At 37.3% G+C, this 18,006-nt stretch overlaps 1 protein-coding gene across 11 annotated transcripts in view; it reads right to left on the bottom strand.

Annotated features, from left to right (window-relative positions):
* Positions 1 to 18,006, bottom strand: part of LOC18430526 (pantothenate kinase 2) — an 82,918-nt gene that overhangs the window by 41,018 nt on the left and 23,894 nt on the right. For 7 of the 11 annotated variants that reach the window (XM_006840677.4, XM_088860292.1, XM_011623719.3 and 4 more), the window contains exons 5-11: positions 7,540 to 7,659; positions 7,343 to 7,437; positions 7,159 to 7,252; positions 5,909 to 6,040; positions 5,383 to 5,495; positions 4,858 to 5,050; positions 4,335 to 4,546 (exon numbers count right to left, since the gene is read on the bottom strand). In XM_006840677.4, the coding sequence (XP_006840740.4) occupies positions 4,335 to 4,546; positions 4,858 to 5,050; positions 5,383 to 5,495; positions 5,909 to 6,040; positions 7,159 to 7,252; positions 7,343 to 7,437; positions 7,540 to 7,659 (959 nt within the window). Of the gene's footprint in view, positions 1 to 4,334; positions 4,547 to 4,857; positions 5,051 to 5,382; positions 5,496 to 5,908; positions 6,041 to 7,158; positions 7,253 to 7,342; positions 7,449 to 7,539; positions 7,701 to 18,006 lie in introns of all 11 variants that reach the window. The other 4 variants (XM_088860297.1, XM_088860299.1, XM_088860300.1 and 1 more) reach the window with 2 other exon arrangements.

The raw sequence follows: 18,006 nt of genomic DNA, 5'->3' as shown, positions 1-18,006 counted from the left end.
CCTTAGGTTTGATAAGGGTGGAAAATATTCCTCATAGCTATTTAAAGAATCATGTACTACGCATGATATTATACATCAGTATACTATGTTGTACACTCCTCAACAAAATGGGGTAGCTGAGAGATGGAATAGGACCCTGATGGATATAGTGAGGAGCATGATGGGACATACTAAACTCTCTCTCAAGATTTTTGGGGAGAATTTGTTTTGACAGCCAATTATATCCTTAATCAGACTCCCACAAGAGATGCCCCACTAACTCCTCATGAGATTTTCATTAGTCATGCTCCGTCCCTTGATCACCTCAGAGCGTGGGGATGCTCTACCCATGTCCTAATACCCCATCAAAACATGACAAAATTAAATTCTAAAACTGTTGAGTCCATCTTCATAGGATACCCACCACATAATAAGGGATACCGTTTTTATAATCCTGACACTAGAGCCGTCCTTGAGAGTAGGGACGCTCATTTCCTTGAGGAAGAATTTCTCAAGGGTCGTGCCACTCTGAAACAAGACAAGTTTCATGAGATAGAAGAGGCACAAGTCAGGCCTTAGATCCCGAACCACCTTGTCCTAGAAAAAGTAACCGAATTAGGAGAAAACATGAGTTCTTCACCTGCCTAGGAGAATATTATGGGAAAATTGAAGAAGAATCCCTACATGAATCTTGTTCCCACCAAGAAGCCATAACCTGTCATGAAAAGGCACAATGGGAAGAAGCCATGATTAATGAACTTAACTCAATTAAACAAAAAAATATTTGAGAACCAGTGAAACTACCTTCTGATAGAAAACCCATAGGCTGCAAGTGGATTTATAAGAAGAAATTGAACTCCGAAGGAAAGTTGCCAAAATACAAAACCAGATTAGTTGCTAAGGGGTTTATCCAAAAAGAAGAAATATATTATGATGAGACATTCTCCCCTGTAGCAAAATTCTCCTCCATTAGTATCCTAATAGCCATAGCAACTCATTTCGACTTCGAACTCCACCAAATGGATGTTAAGATTGCATTGCAAAATGGAGAGCTAGAAGGAGAAATTTATATGAAACAACCAGAGGGCTTCATAAAAAAGGGAAAATAAAACCTAGTGTATAAACTCTCCCTTTATGGCCTTCAATAGATATCAAGACAGTGGTACATTAAGTTTCAGGAGACCTTGTCATCAGCTAGTTTTGAGCCTAACTAGCTATATATCAAGGTCAGTGGGAGTGACGATTTCATGACACATGTAAATGACATGTTAATTGCCAGTCGGTCGATGAGTCTCGTATTGGAGACAAAAGCTTTCTTGTCATAGGATTTTGGAAAAGCAGCATATGTTTTGGGAATCAAAATTACCCGAAACAAAAAAGAGAGAACTATTCAATTATATCAATAGACATATTGTAAGAAAATTCTCGAAAGTATATGAAAAAGAAAATTGTCGGACCATATTAACCCCCATTGAGAAGACCAAGCTTAGCCTAGCCATGTCTCCCACTACTCAAGAAGAAAAAGAAGCCATGCAGAGAATTCTATAAAAAAGTGCAGTTGGGTCACTAATGCATGCTATGTTAGGGATTAGACCGGATATATCTTTTGCCATGAGTTTGATTAGCAGGTTCTAGAGTAATCCAAGCATGGAGCATTGGAAGGCCATCAAATTGCGAAATTTGAAAGAAACTGTTGATTATGCACTCATTTATGGAGGAGACTCAGATATACAGATATAAGGATATTCAGATGCAGATTATCAGGGCAACCCAGATGAGATGGAGCTTATGGAGGAGACTCAGATATACAAATATACAGATTATAAGGAACTGTTGATTACGCACTCACTTATGGAGGAGATTCAGATATACAGATTATAAGGATATTCAGATGCAAATTATCAGGGCGATCCAGATGAGATGAAAGGAACTGTTGATTATGCACTCACTTATGATGGAGACTCAGATATACAATTATAAGGATATTCAGATGCAAATTATCAGGGCGATCCAGATGAGAAGCAGATTATCAGGGCAATCCAAGTGGAATTGTTTCTTGGTACTCAAAGAAACAAGATCTTGTTGCAGTCTCAACTATGGAGTCAGAGTACGTGGCATGTTGTCTCGCAGTTAAAGAAGCAGTCTGGTTGAAGAAGTTCTTGAATCAACTCATATTTGATCCAATGAATTGCCCGTGTGTCTGAATCTACTGTGACAACCAGACAGCTATTTGTGTGTCAAAAGAGTCGAGGTTTCATAAGAAATCGAGACATATAAAGCCATGCTACTACCACATTCGCAATAAGATCCCGGTAGGAGATTCAGATTACATATCTCCCAATAGAGGATATGCTAGCAGATACTTTAGCAAGAAATTGGTGGCAAATGTTTTTGCCAAACATGTACATAGGATGCACCTGTAGAGTGGAGTGCCTTATTATCATTAATTCATAAGAAAACAATAGTGGATCATGGTTTCTGGGGCGACTGAGTGCCCTTATTATAGTTAATTTTTACTCTTTAGTATCAGTCCACTTCTAATATATTTTATTTTGGTATTAGAAATGTTTTTATGATTTTTAAATATTTTTAAAATTTAAAATATTATTTCTGCTGTATTATTCAACAAAAGCATATTTCTGAAATTTTCAGAACTTAACGTAACACATATAGGACCAAAGATCCCTCCCCATGTGTGTGTGCTTTTTTTTAAGAGGGGGACCACGTGCCACCCCTAGGAGGGCCACGCCACTTTTTAGCAAAAATGGGGATGCCACTATTTTAGCAAAAAGTCGCACACCACTTTTCTACGAAAAAGGGAGGCACATCCCATATTTTCTTATATTTGGTTAAACGATAGGAAATATTTTTTAAATAGGATTTGGTTTCGTATCCTATGGGAGTTTTAAAATATAGATATCCTTAATTTACAGGAGATCTAGATTATGATAAAATTTGGTTATAATTCAAATTTAAATAAGAGTTGGATTTGGGTCAAAATCTAAGGGGATAAGGATCCTATTTTCTACCCAAAATCATGATGACTAATTCTTGAGATGGATGGATATGATTAAATCTCTCTTACCCCATGGGGTTTCTACTTATCCCAAAGGTCAAAAAAATACAGAGACTTAGATTAGAATCCTATTTGAAGTAGGACTTAGATCTTGTTTCTATTTCACAAGATTTGAACCGTCTCACTCATGACAACTAGTTTTCTCTCTCATGCCCCAAGATCTCTATCTATCATGCCATATTTTCTACTTCTCTCTTTCATCAAATTTAAACCACGTGATCTCCTCTTTTGACTTAGAGAGAGTCACGCCACGCTCTCTCCTCTTATTTGAGTAATTTCTATCAAAAAAAATAAAAGAAAAAAAGGTGGGACTTTCAAATCCTAAGGGATGCTTGCTGTATTTTGAAGAAAAGAAGGGTGACAACCAACCTAGAGAGAGGTCAACTCACAAGCTCAACCCCAATTTCTTCCCATAGAGTTTTTATAAACCTTAGTTTATTTTGGAGCTCTCTAAAACCTTAGAAAAAGAAAGATTGCCTAAAAAGCATTTCTATCTCAGAATTTCCAACAGTTAAAGGAATAAAAGTGCGCCATCAATCAGAGAATTAGATGTCGGGTGTACCAAGACCTGTGAGGGTTACTCTAGGCATCTTCTAGTAGGTCTTCTTAGTAGTTTTAATTAATTTTTAGTATTATGAACTTGCATTGTACTAAAAATTATAGTGGAAGTTTGTTTAAAGCTCCTGGATAGTTTCTATTTCTTTGGCAATGAAAATAAAGATCTTAAGTTGTATCTAGGGTATTATTTTAATTTTACAGCAACATACAATGGCTCATGTAAGTGGAATTTAGGTAATTTTGAATAAAAGTAAAAGCCAAAATTTTGAAAATATAATAACTGAAATTTAGGTATTACCTAGACATGATTTTCAAATATAATACACATGTATCATTGCATCCGTGCAAAAAGTAACAATAACTTGGTCCAGCATTACATGAGAACTTTGCAAGAACAATAATTTTGGTTTATCTAACCAATCAGGTGATGAGAACTTTAGTTTTGCTCTTTGGACTTTTCCTGGTGCAATGTAGCGCATGTAGTAAAAGCCTCCTATATCTAATGCACTTTGTGCACAGAGATTAAAATCTCAAACAAAGCAGCAGATCCATGGACCTTCCTACAGATATCCACAGTGGTAAATATATCTAACCAATTTTCAGTCGTATTCCGACAACAAGAAAATGAATTTTTTCCATGAAAATACACCCAACTATCATTAGTAAAAAATCCATATCCATTAACAAAAAATGCGCAATAAATAAGGCACATAGTACGTACTTCTTTGGATCTTTCAATAATGGGAAAACCTCCAATGAGGGTACAAGATGCAGCACACCAATGTTCAGCGCAGCACTTGCATCAGAACGAAGAGTATCTCCCCGTGAATATGGCCTTTCAAAACCTCCGAGACCTGTAGTTCCTGGTGGAGCCATCGGGACCGGAGCCAAAATTTCAGTTCCTCTTTGTACAAATTTTTCCATCCACGATATCTGCATGAGGCATCCCAATATCCTTCTTCATCCAAAGTTGTGGAATAAATCTTGACACCCAAAGAAATAAAATACTAACGACAACAGCAATAACAATCTTAGATCCTAGTGCAAGCTGCAGAAATGCATTGAACTATTTCTATCAAACATGAAGTGAGAACAAAAACCAGAAAGGACTGATGTGCCACTGTTACAGTTGTGAGATTAGGCCTTTATTATAGTAAAGCTTAGAGCTTCCACATGACATGAAAATAACAGAACTTGCATTTGGAAGAATACCACAGAAATGAAAGCACACTGCAATGAAAAACCTTTTCATTAAGATCCCCCAATGGTGGTCCATGAATCTTCCCTCCCACGTATGGAGCACCCATAGGAAATCGTTCCACAAATTGATGGGCCATCAAATCCTCAAGACCATGCTTATCATAGCTCATGAATGCACCCAGAGCTCCTAAGAACCCTTCATGTCGCAAAAACATAGCCTGAGCCTCACCCTTTGACCTGAAAAAGAATATATGCACAATAGAGCACAAACGTATAAGGCAAGGATTACGAAATAGGAGGCAGAACGAAAAAAAGTAGAACTCAGAAGTCTCATCCTAGTGCTAAGAGAGAGAATTTTACATAAAGAAGTTAATAAAAGAAAACATCCAACCCAAAAACTTATAACTCAAAAATGAACACAAAGTCATAGGTTCATGCAAAGAAAATGGCAATAGCAAACCAACAAAGAAAAGGGAAAAGAAGGAATATAAACATTAGTAGTGATCACCACATGAAGAACAGCAGAAGTAGATCATAAGAAGTTGGCAATGTTGTATCTCAGTAATTACCAGAAGTGAACTGCAAAGGAAATTGTGTCCATGGTATATGCATGACCACGAATGAAAAATCCTCCAAAAAAGATCCGATTGAGCCCATAGCGAAGTGCGTTCAAGTAGGAAATCTAACATTAAAGAAATTGAATTAAATATTGGGACAAATACAAACAGACCTTTGCCCTACAGTAGCCTTTCAACAGTGCTGAATTAGATTTACATAAAATATTTACATCATAAACTCCTTTTAAATATTGAAGTGTAGAGACTCTAAGGCCACTCCACAAAGTCAGGCATGAATCGATACAGTTCCAACAGGAGGTCAAAAAAAAATTGAATAAAGCAGCAATAAACCACAATTAAATTCAGTATAATGACGTAATCTTTACAATACCAAATGTCATACTTACGATAACAATAACATCCACTGAATATCACATTATTCTCAATTCCCGAGTACCCATTGAACAAACACTGAAACCGATCTCAGGTTATTACAAACCAATTTAACAGAAATAGCTCAACAAAAAATTGAGCTCACCTGTCCTATATTGTAGGAAATCATTCGTAAGAGAGATAGAGAAATGTCTTCTGGTCTGTACTCAGATAGATCTTTACTTTCTGATATCACCTTGCCAAAACTGGAAGCAATAGTTGATGCTGAAAGACCAATCTGTGAAGGAAATATAGGGTTTGGTTAGCATGAGAGAAAGTAGACCAAATTAAGCATGACAAATTTCCACAGTATGCATGAAGATACAAGTAAGAGGATGACAATGTCCCTAATCCGCTCTCATTTATAGACACCTAATCAGTTCACAGGAATCAAATGTTGTCTCAAATATTCAATTAATGCATCCTGCACAACTTCAAGACACAAAGAACAACTGAACGAGACCTCAAACAAGTAAAACCAGCAGTTCCTCATGTGACTGCCACCTCCTCCTTAATTGCTAGAAATCAAAATCCCCATTCCATAGCTTAATTAAAAATCCCTTTAATCATCACTAAATCTAAAGTACCCCCACCAATTAAACATCAAAAAAGAAAAACCCCACAAACAAGGGAATTTTTTTCCTTCTATAAAACCATGGAAACTCCAGCATTTAACAGCTCCCTTTCCTGATCATCCAGCACAGGCATGATACAGATACCCCAGAAGCACCTATGGGACCCTCTAGACGTTCCTGCACCATGGTAGAAGCCACACCAGTTATTTCTATGCATTGAGCTCATCGAGTTGTTTTCTCCACAGGTTTCTATGTAAAAGTCTTAACTCGAAAGAAAGTAAAACCACACTGAGGACTGTCTCAGGTGCAGCGGGAGTAGACAACATGAGCATCCTGGTTCAGCTATCATAAACAGACTGGCTACTCTAACTGCTTTATAGTAACTGCTCTATCTAAGCTTTCTTGTACTAAGCACCCAGCCTGTGGGATGCCTTAACTCATGTCTTGTGAGTCCTTTTTGTAACAATTTATTATATAGAAATATATTGTCACTTTCATCGGGAAAAAAAAAAACCGTAGCCATGCTAGTTAGCTGTATCAAAACAAGAAAACCACTAGAAGAAAATAAAACCAAAGATACTCCTAAAATTGCAAAAATAAATAAATCTCCAGGATTAGGATAATCTTAGAAGGCAACAAATAAGAAGCGGGTCAGATACCCAAAGGCTCTTGCCAGCGAGTCCAGAATTGCAGTAATTTGATCCCATGTAACTCTCAAGTACACTGTGGTTTCTACCAATAAACAACTGAAACAACAAAAAATACAAGAAAATATGAGTACCTTGGAATAATCCATCCCACCATATATGTCTCCAACAAGCATGTCCACAGCACTATTATCACCACGCTGACTTAGTTCCAATATTTCATCGAAACTAGCATAAGAAATTCATGTCAGACTCCAAATCATTCAAATAATTCAAGCCAGATGGTTAACAAAATCCCAAAAATGGGTGACATGCTACCTCTTGCATTTAGTGAGAAGCCTTCCTAGGCCCCAGAAAGTACCACCTCCAACATTTGTCCCACTAACCCGTTGAAATTTCCCATATCCATCTACCTGCATTCAGGCTGGAGATACATAAAACTTCACACCAGATGCTATTGAATAGTACACTAGCAAAACAAGGGAGATGATATTCAGAATGGAATATGTAGGTACCTTGATCATACTAACACCAGAACCTACATTGACAAGAAGATAGGGGAACAAGTCATTATGATCAATCTGTACAAACTCCTTGTGGCCTTCCATATGCGTGAAAGCTTCATGTCGGATTGCCTGATCAAACAAAGCACAGTCACAACTTCGGCGAACCATATCTAGGTAGACAAGACAAAAATGATGACAGAGAATTAAAAAGGAATTAACAATAATAATTGCCATTAAGAACAAACAACGGCCCGCAATAAAGCATGCATAACGTTCTATAGTATGCAGGACAGAGTCTCTTGACAAATACCACATCCAAAAATCCAGGGGTAAATGCAAACCATTTGAATCATGTGCCATCATGCAAATAGTTTCACCATCGGTCCCATAAAACATTGCAGCAAAGAGAAAAAAAAAATTTATCACTCTCAACACATGGGAACCATTCACACCGCCAAAACCAACACTTCGTTAGTGGTTTCAAAGCAATCCTAGTGACAAATCTATTTGCCAAACCAACAGCCATTCTAACAGCAGTTTCGAAGCAAATAAAAAATATGCTTATTGGGGGCCAAAGTCTATTTCTAAGTTCCTAATATTCTTAAACAAGAACGTTATTGTGAAGAGACCCTAAGCAAGATGGTTTGTAAGATGGGATAAAAGGGTTCGAACCTCCAGTGGTCCTTTGGTTCCCTAGTTGGAGTTTGTGGATGTCTAGTTCGAATTTGTGGATGTCAATACAACAATTCGGTGTGCTTAGCAGAATCCCTAGCCTCACCTCAAGGTTTAAGTTAGGGCATGAAATGAATGCTAAGGAAAAATGTGTACTCTAGGAAGACGAAGAATATGGTGCTCAAGGCAAAGACTGACATACTCAATGAGTTGGCTAGAGTAGTTGGTGGCATGACATTTTCATGCTTTATACCTAGGGCTGCTGTTTGCCTATGGGAAAAACTAGCAGCCTTGAAACCCAGTTCAAGAGTGGACAACAGGGTTTATCAAAGGGAAGAAAAGTGTTGGGGTTTGTGAACCTCAAAGCCCGTGAGAGCATATAAAATTAATAAATATAGTGAATTGTGCCTTTCAGTGGGGAGTATACGTTGGTTGATTGACCTAGGGTGCGGGGTCTATGGCCTGTCGTGTCCAAAACAATATTTCGGTATAGGCACTACTATTGAGAATTTTCTAGAAGATCATCCCTTGTTGAGGTCAGAGAGATGCCCAGGGATGATTTACAGGCCAGGAGAGCTTTATGATCTCCTGTGTGTGGTTGCAGGCTTTTGAGAGCAAAAGCCAAATCCTAAACAAACTTCCACATGCTATGTACATATGACAGCTGCACAATGGGAAGCAACCCTTACATGTAAATGTGCATAGAGAGGTCCCTTTGAACTATAGTGACACATGCATATGACTTGCTTTAGGGGGAAACCTGTAATTAACATTCTAGTTGAGACATTGTTTATTACAAGTGCATAGAGAGCGCTATTAGGAAAAATTTTATTAAGAATACTCCATGGGTTGAATAGATTACATCTCCAAAAATTACAGTCATAAACTTAATCCTAGATTTGGTTTTACTCGAGGAACTAAGTAGACAATATACTCTCACTGGAGCACAAAATTTATGAGAAAATAATATTGTCCTGCAAAATTCTACATTCTGCTTTTATTTTATTTTTCTAATTTATATAACAAGTATCCTATTTGTATCAATGTTAAGTTGATGAACACAGGTATGCTAACACATGGAGCCCTCCATCTTTGGGATATTGTTCAAAATTTTAAAATTTGTATTTATGCACTAAAACTCTAAAAAGAGATATCCTGACATTTTCGAGAGTCGTGGGGGCATTGTGGGATCCACATGGGAGGCCAAGCGCTCAACCCCTCACATGAGGGGATCCACTCCAAGTGGGACATTGGGCCCACATGCCCCACATGAGTGGAAAGCCCCACTTGCTTCTAAGATTTCATGGGCCTTAAAAGGAGGAAAGATCTCCCACTTGATATTTGTTGTTAAGATTTTGATAGATTTAATCGGTCGAAAATATTCAAGAAATCTTTGAAAATTGAGCAAGAACTTTTGACTTCGAATTTCTACAATCTCTTTGTGAGAGAAAAAACATTCTAGTCAAAACAAAAGATGAGATCTGACTGGTCTTACCCTAAATGGATTAGAAGTGGATATGAGTCAAAGAATCAGGGGATATATGTAACAACATTAATTAAAATAAATACAAAAATAAATAAATTAATCATCATATATTAGTAATGATAATAATACTATACCGTTAGGATATTGTTGCTTTTATATTAACAATAAATAAAAGATATCATTGCTAGTATACTTGAGGGTCCAATTTTACTTGGGTGGACCTTAGGTCCACCACCTTAAAGGTTTATAAGAACACTCATTTAAACGACACCTTGCATTGAGGTGTTTCTTTTTTATACGTCTTTTTCTCTCTCTCCTATGCACATCTCTTTTAACAAATTTGTTCCCACCCTCTCTCTAAATACAAAAAGTGGCTAGAATCAATAGTGATTGATGGCAGCAAGAACCTGTGAATAGCATTAATGGCGTTCCATCCTACAAATTGAAATCAGTGGATAGAAAGTCATTTGGGTTCTTTCCTTTTTCTCTGAATTTGAAATATGATCAATCGTAGAAAAGCCCCATTCAAAAAAAAAAAACAAAACAGAAGACTAGTTTTCTTAGCTCTATCTGCTTCCCCAGTTTCGGAGTTAAGGTAAGTGACATCATCTTCTTGAAAAATAGTCTGTTTTTAATAAATAGTGATATTTCCATCCAAGATCTTTATTTTATAAGCTTTGTGTGTAAGTGACATTATTATCTTGAAAAATAATCCATTCTTTTTAAAAATTAAATGAAATAATTATTTATGCTATTATCATGAATTTCAGGCGCGATAAATTTTATGCGCACGCGACCTCATTATTTTGAAACATAACCTTTTTAATAAAAATTGTGATAATTTATCTATGTTAGAAATTTTGAATGCTGTAAATTATTAGAAATAAATTTATTTATTTTTCTTGTCTATTGTTAGAAAATTTTAGATACTGTAAAATTATTAGAAATAAATGTGATATTTCTGCTTTTAGTAAAATTGTGATATTTCTTTCTACTGTTTTTGAATATTTAGATATTGTAAAATTCATGTGCAAATGACTGCCTTATTATTTAAAAATTGATATTTTTGCAATTGATTATAGCATTGTTGTGAAATGTTTATTTGTGAATTGATATCCCATAAATTGTGATAATTCCGTATTCTTGAAATTCTATAAGAGCTTTTCCTATATATATTAAACTGGCAATTATGCTAGAATGCCTTTACGAACTGCTACCTTTTTAAATTTGAGCCCAAAATAATTGATTGGTTATTTTTGAAATGTCATTGAAAGTGAATGTTATTAATGGTTTCAGTGAGATTCATATTAATGATTTCAGTGATACGTTGAGTACATGATATTGCTGCTTTCGAATATTTAAAGAGATTTAGAAATACTTTAAGTATGCAAATGGACTCATCCGGTTCGCCGGTGAGGTATAAGTGGACCTATCCGGGACGCCAGTAGGGATTAAGTGGACTCATCCGGTATGTCGGTGAGGTATAAGTGGACCTGCAGGGATTAAGTGGACTTATCTGGGACGCCGATAGGGATTAAGTGGACCTATCAGGACGCTGATGGGGTATATAGGTGACCTACTTGGGACGCCAGTAGGGTATTTTGTGAAATCTTTTTAATTATGCATTGATGCTAAAATGTGATATGTATTTCAATTATTCGGATTATACTTAATTATGTATTTTTGAAAGTGAAATTGTTAATGCATTCCTGTTAATAGATCTCCTTTTTGAAATATTGATATCTTTCAATCATGATTATTTTTAGGATTATGATGATCACTTACTGAGTAGCCAAACTCATCAAATTATGGTAAACATTTTTTTTCAGGATAAATACGGATTCATTTTGAGTGCTAGTCGGGATCAAACTTGGAAGATATTGTTGTTGTGCTAACTTTCTTTTGTTACCTTGTAAGAATTCGCCACTGTAAATTTGTCCTATCAAGAGATGTATATATGTTTTGGACTGTCACATCTCAAGAATATCTGTATTGTAATTTCTTGGGTTGTGAATATATTTCCTAAATTCCTCCTCAAATCATGATGGCTAATTTAAATGATGGATGGCTCATATTTGTTTTCTCTCTCATCACAGATTACCAAGAAATCTTTTGGTCAAACGAATCCTAATTGAGATTAGAATACCCCAGGGCCACCAAGGCCTATATAAAGAGGGGTGCTCCCTCATTCCCATCACCTGCGACCAGACCTCTCTCTCTCTCCTCTTTCCTCTCCACAGCCCTCTCTAGTTCTCTCTCTCTCCTCTCTCTCTAGGGGCAGGTGTTTCCCCACCTAACAGACAGAGCCATAAAGGGTGGCTCACACCACCCAGCTAGCCAAGTTAGGGGGTATGCCCAGCCCATTTCTTGTCTTGAGGTCAGGGTAGGTGTCTTTGTGGCATGACCAAAAGTACACGGGTCGAAAGCCAGCCAGTCTTGTTCCATGCTCTCAGCACCATAGATCTGTTAGAGGGTATTCCAAAGGTGCTTCCCAAGTTCAGAGGATTCATTAGGACACAAGGAATGAGTACACAATCAGTTCAATAATCAGGTGTGGGGTGTGCTAAGTACTGGGGGGTGACCTAGCCAAAAGATCAATAAGTCTTCCCAATTTTATTTATACATTTTGTTTTAGTACTTCATATTTTTTTTAAAAGTCCTAATTTTATAAGGAGACCAATTAGTTTAGGATTCCTACATAGACGAAGACTACTATTGATATTAGAATTCCTAATTGTTTTTGGATTCATATTGAAAGTTTGTGTGAAGTATCATGAATATAGTTTTGTTTGGTAATAAAAGTCAATATCCTAGATTGTAGAAGGTTTATTCTCTATTTAAGTAGATTCCAGTTATTAATAAAGAAATTTTGAATTTATACCTTGGAATTGTACATAGCCACACCTTTAATTGGTATCAGAGCAAGTCCTACTGCCACAGTTTAGGTATATATTTTATTTCTTGAATCAAGAACATGACAGCCAAAGGCTTTATGCCTAAACTACTGAAGACCCAAAGGTTCAAAGGGAAGTCCTATACAAGTTTGGAAAGGAAGATCAGTTATGTTCCCTTTAAAGGACTTGGTCAGATGCTCACAAAGGACCCCCACCTGAACTGAGAGGCAATGCTTATGAGACGCAAGCTATTAGGGATACTTATGCTCAGTGGAAGTGCAGAAATACCCTAGCTAAGAATCTTCTATTAATAGCTATGGATGACTCACACACTCTCGAGTATGAAACCTAAAGAATACAAAGGAGAAACATCAAACGCTCGAGAAGGATTATGCCACTCCTTCCCTCACCAGAAAAACACTAGCCATGAAACAATACTTGTACTTAAAAATGAAAGGAGGGAACATTGCAGCAGCCCATATCCATACATTCAGAGCATTGATACTAGCGCTTGAAGCGGCACAAGTACCGCCTGATGAGAACATGCATGTGTGCCACCTGCTCAACACTTTACAAAAGTTCATGGGAAGCTTTCACCTTAGCTCTCACTAACATGAGAGCGCTCTCACTAACATGAGAGCACATCAAAGCTGGATGAGATCATCACCAAGCTTAAAGCAAAAGAAGATAGAAGAATATCACGTAATGCTCCAACTTCAAGACACTCAGTGAATCTGGTAACTATGAAGCCCAACTCTAATTCGTTCAAGAAAAAGAAAGGCAAGGGCAAGAACAAGAATAAGAAAGATGAAAATCGGAAGGGGGATAATGGGCATGGAAAAAATAATGATTTAAAGAAAATCAAGTATTATAACTGCAATAAATATGGGCATGTAGCAAAACATTGCAAGGCACCGAAGAACGCAAATCATGGGGATGATAAGGAGCATGCTTGTGTGATCGTAGGGACTATGCTAGCCGAATCCAAGAGGGGATCAAGGTGCTTTCACTCGGGCTCCACCGCCCACGTGTCTAACACCAAGGATGGTTTCAGATTTTTTAAACCTATTACCACATGGGACCAGCATATCTTCATGGGTGGAAATCAAAAGACAGAAATGCTTACTATTCGTGAATATGTCATTCAATTTGAGAATGGAAATAGCAAGATCCTAATGCAAACTCTCTATGCTCTAGACATGAGAAAGAGTTTGATTTCGGTCTCACGGTGGCTAAGACAAGATATACTACCATATTTACCGGCAATAATGTGGAAGTAAATTGAGCAAAGAAAAAATCATGAATGGTCTTCTTGTCGATGTCTTCCTTTCAAATGCAATAAAGAATTCTATTTGTTGTGCCATAATAGATGTTGATTATGCATATATATGGTGTATGAGATTGGGCGATATAAATTACAAATGAATGGAGAGACTAAAGAGAGAAGGATTATTTAAAAATCTAAATGTAAACTTAACCAAATGATGTGAATCATGTGTTCAAGGAAACCAAGCTAAGAAACCATTTATAAAAGCTCAAAGAGCTACTGCCATTTTAAATATTGTCCATAGTGATATTGGTGAACCTTTTGGCCATGTATACCATGCACACCTAACGGCCTGCAGAGAAGGGGGAGGTTGGGGGCACCACACCCCCTTCTATTATTGTGTACAGAATTCCATTTTTTTGTTTAATAAATAACATTCTACAATCTTTTGTATAAAATGCAGTTCAAAAGTCAGAACTACAAATCAAACATAAACATACACGACTTTAAACTATTAATAAAATAGTTAAAACTTAAAAGCAACATTAAAAGATAAAAGCAACTCGAGATCTCTATTAAATCTCGCAAGTCACATGTCACAACAGATTACTCATAAAGAAAAGTCACATCCGACAATCAAAGGATATAAAGTACAAAAATTAGTCTTCTTCACACTACAAATATGATGAACTCAAATATGAGGTTGAGTTTCATCATCACTAGCAACAACAAGTCGACATCCAGGGCCAGCATCAGGTGCACCTGAATCTGATGATAATGTCAAGCCATCTTCATCAGAGTCATCTTCCTCCTCCACATAAAAACATTCTTCCCTTGTCTCCTCTCTACATTGTCCTCCTCCTGCATTATCGTCCCCCTCTTCATATGCACATTCTCCTTCTCCTACCCCCCCTTCCCTTCTCCTTTCCCATATCCTTCTCCTTTCTCTGAGTATGGAATCTAATTCTCATGGGGTTCGATGCCAGACCAACTGCCTCTTGCACTTGGGTCTATGTCAAGCTCTCTCTCTCGAATACAAGCCCATCCCCAGCATCTTGCTCAACCAACCATTCGCTTGTAGGATCTAAATCTTTCACAAAGCATGGGCCTGCAATTTCAAACCATTCTAGATTACACTCCTTTAGCCTCTGATTACAAAACAAGGTCATTCAGCCTCTTCTGCTGAAGTCTATTTCTCTTCAGTCGTTACTTAACAAAAAAATTTAGAAAGTTAGTTAGGAACTTAATAGGAAATGAGAGTAAATGGAAAATTTACCATCTCGAATGTGATGAAGTTGCATTTGCAGCTAAACAATGTCCAAGTCAAATCCAAAATCCATTGTGCCAACCATAGCAAGTTGGGGGGCAGTTTATCCATGCTTTGCCCACCAAGAAGCTATAATACAATTAAAACTAAAAATAAATATAGTACATATATATGACTAATTTTTAGAAAATTAATCAAGTTAAATACAAAGGAGTAAGAATTTAAATGACAAATACATCTTCAACTTACATGAATATACTCACGTGATATCCGTCCCTAATGTCCCCAATAACGATAGAAGTCAAATTCCATAGACACTTTGTCTTCAACATCTGAGTCATGGTGGAGCCTCACATTACACTTATTAAATACTTTCAAGAAAGAACCCATCTTTCTATTTGAAGATTAGAATAGAAATAAGCATGGTTAAGAAAAGACCCTGCTAGGTGTAAGGGTCTCTCCAACTGCATATCCCACTTGTCATCTACAATTTTCAAAATGGGGCCATATTTACGTTCATCTTGCTTCAAGTTCAGCTTGATTTTTTCTTTTGCAACCACCATTGCCTTGTAAATGTGTCCCATTGCTAGTTCTTTTTCACTATCAACAACGCGAAACACTTTCACAAGTAGCACAAAAATATGGAGGCAAAACTAAACCCCACTCCAAAACCTAGGCACCATAACAATGTCATCGACCTTTTTGCCCTTTGGCTCCTTAGACCACTTTCTCTCCTTCCAATCTGAGGAGACAAACATGGTTTGAATCAGTGGTTTAAAAAACGGATCGGTACCCTAGATTGGACACCCCAATAACCCATTCGGATCGGTGAATCGGCAATCCGGATAAGGAATCAGCCGAATCGGTCGAATTAAACCTTAAAAAAAGTCCAAAAAATTATTAAAATTCATTACAAATGTTGTTTTTTAGGAATCCAAAAAAAAATTGGGGTATTACATTATTAACCTTCATTTTTTTCATCAATTTGCGAATATTGAGATGTTCTTTCCCTGTATGAACTTATGTTAACCATTAATTTTACATCACACAAAAGAAAAATCATAGAATTATCATGGATGAAGTATATAATCATACATGGACTACAACAAAGAATGGATTAAATCGATGAAAAAATTGCCACTAAAATATCGAATTGGAGGAAAACCCTAATCCGCTAAAAAAAACCCAAATTATTACAACCTACCTATAATCCAAAATTATTACAACCTATCTAACTACAAAATTATTACAACCCAACCAACTATAATCCCTAAGTACTAGTATTATTTTTTGCTTTTTTTAATATCCTATGAGCTGGTACAACAATTTCATATAATTATGTTAATTTTTGTAAATTATTATATAAAATTTTATTTTTGTAATTATATGTAATTAAAGATTAATTATATGTACTTTATATTTGTAGATTATAAAAAAGAGATAAATATAATTAATCTTAAAAAGGATTAAATATTAAAAATAAATAAATATAATTAATCTTAAAAAGAATTATAGACCATTTCATTTTATAGATGTCTTTGTATATGAGAGAAAGATTTATTTATAGAACCCACCCATCCCTACCTAAAGATTTATTTATAGAACCCACCCATCCCTACCTAATACAAACACCACAAATAATTTGGAACAAATTATCGCCAACATTTAAAATAAAGTGCGACTTAATTTGGACTTCAGACCCTAGTTTCCGAGCTCTAATCAAGCCTTTGGGCCACATTTCAAGATTGCCTAAGACAGACCGAGCCGGGCCACTGATCCATTGCCACCTCTGTCCAGCACCACCTATACCCACAGAACCTTCCCACTCTTAGCACTTCCACCTCGTTAAGCCTGCACTCTCTATATATACACACGCATGGGGAAGATATTATTCATCAACATGGGGCCCCTGCTCAATAAAGCCTAACAAACACTGGAAATTCCGGCAGTCTCATAATAGCCTTGGAATCGGCCAAGATCTTCATAAGGTCTCTCAAAAGTCTCCGGCCAAGTTTCGTCGTAGTCCAACATGTCTAAGGCAGTGCAGATTGAGGAACAGTTCCAGCAGAATCAACCTCTAGCACCCTGAAACATCCCTTATAACTAGAGCTACATTTTTGGTGTCTCAAATCGTTGTGGGACCACCACCATTGGATCTGGCACGGTCGAAAACCCTCCGAGGTCAAATTTCAACCCAAACGGACACTCCAGGAAGAAGTTATAGGCAAAAGAGTCAAACAGGAGGGGCACGCTATTCCCGTGCGGCCACCATGCAATGCCACGCCATGGAACGGACAGTCACAAAAAGTGACTTTCGATGCTCATATTTCACCCGTCCCAAGTCGGATCACACTCAAATTTGGTGAGCATGTTTATCTAGTCAAGACGAGCGATTCGATATGCGGCACACCTTGTGACAACACCCGAGCGCGAAGAAAGGCTAGAGAGAAGTTGCTGATCTATGAAGAAAGTGCAGGAAATTCGACAACGTCTACCGCCGCTCACGAGCTTCCTTCGTGTGTTCGACGTTCATCGTCGTCCTTCTTACGTCCCCACGCCTATCGTCGTGCATCATGAATAACCATCGGCGCGCGCTTCATTAGAAACTATCGCCGCCCGCATGGCAGCGTGTTGTTTTCTTATGTTGCCAGCGGCGATGCCTAGCGCCGTCCGTAGTTCATTCCTCACTCTCTAGCCATGAGCAGAAGTGTCGAGTGTTGCCTAAGGGCCACGACATTACTACTCCACGGTCGTGAGAGGCAATGCCTAGCGCCGTCGAGACCTCATCTTTCTGCCGTCTCGTCTCTTCTTTTCATTCTCTTGTCTCTTCTCGCTTGATCGAGAGTAGACCTAGCCTAGCACCGCCCTATCGGTCTCGATTTCGAATAGC

Source organism: Amborella trichopoda, chromosome 3 (assembly GCF_054954075.1).
Source record: "Amborella trichopoda isolate Santa Cruz 75 chromosome 3, AtrichopodaSantaCruz75HAP2 v2.0, whole genome shotgun sequence".
Lineage (NCBI taxonomy): Eukaryota > Viridiplantae > Streptophyta > Magnoliopsida > Amborellales > Amborellaceae > Amborella > Amborella trichopoda.
This window is presented reverse-complemented; position numbering and strand designations above follow the sequence as displayed.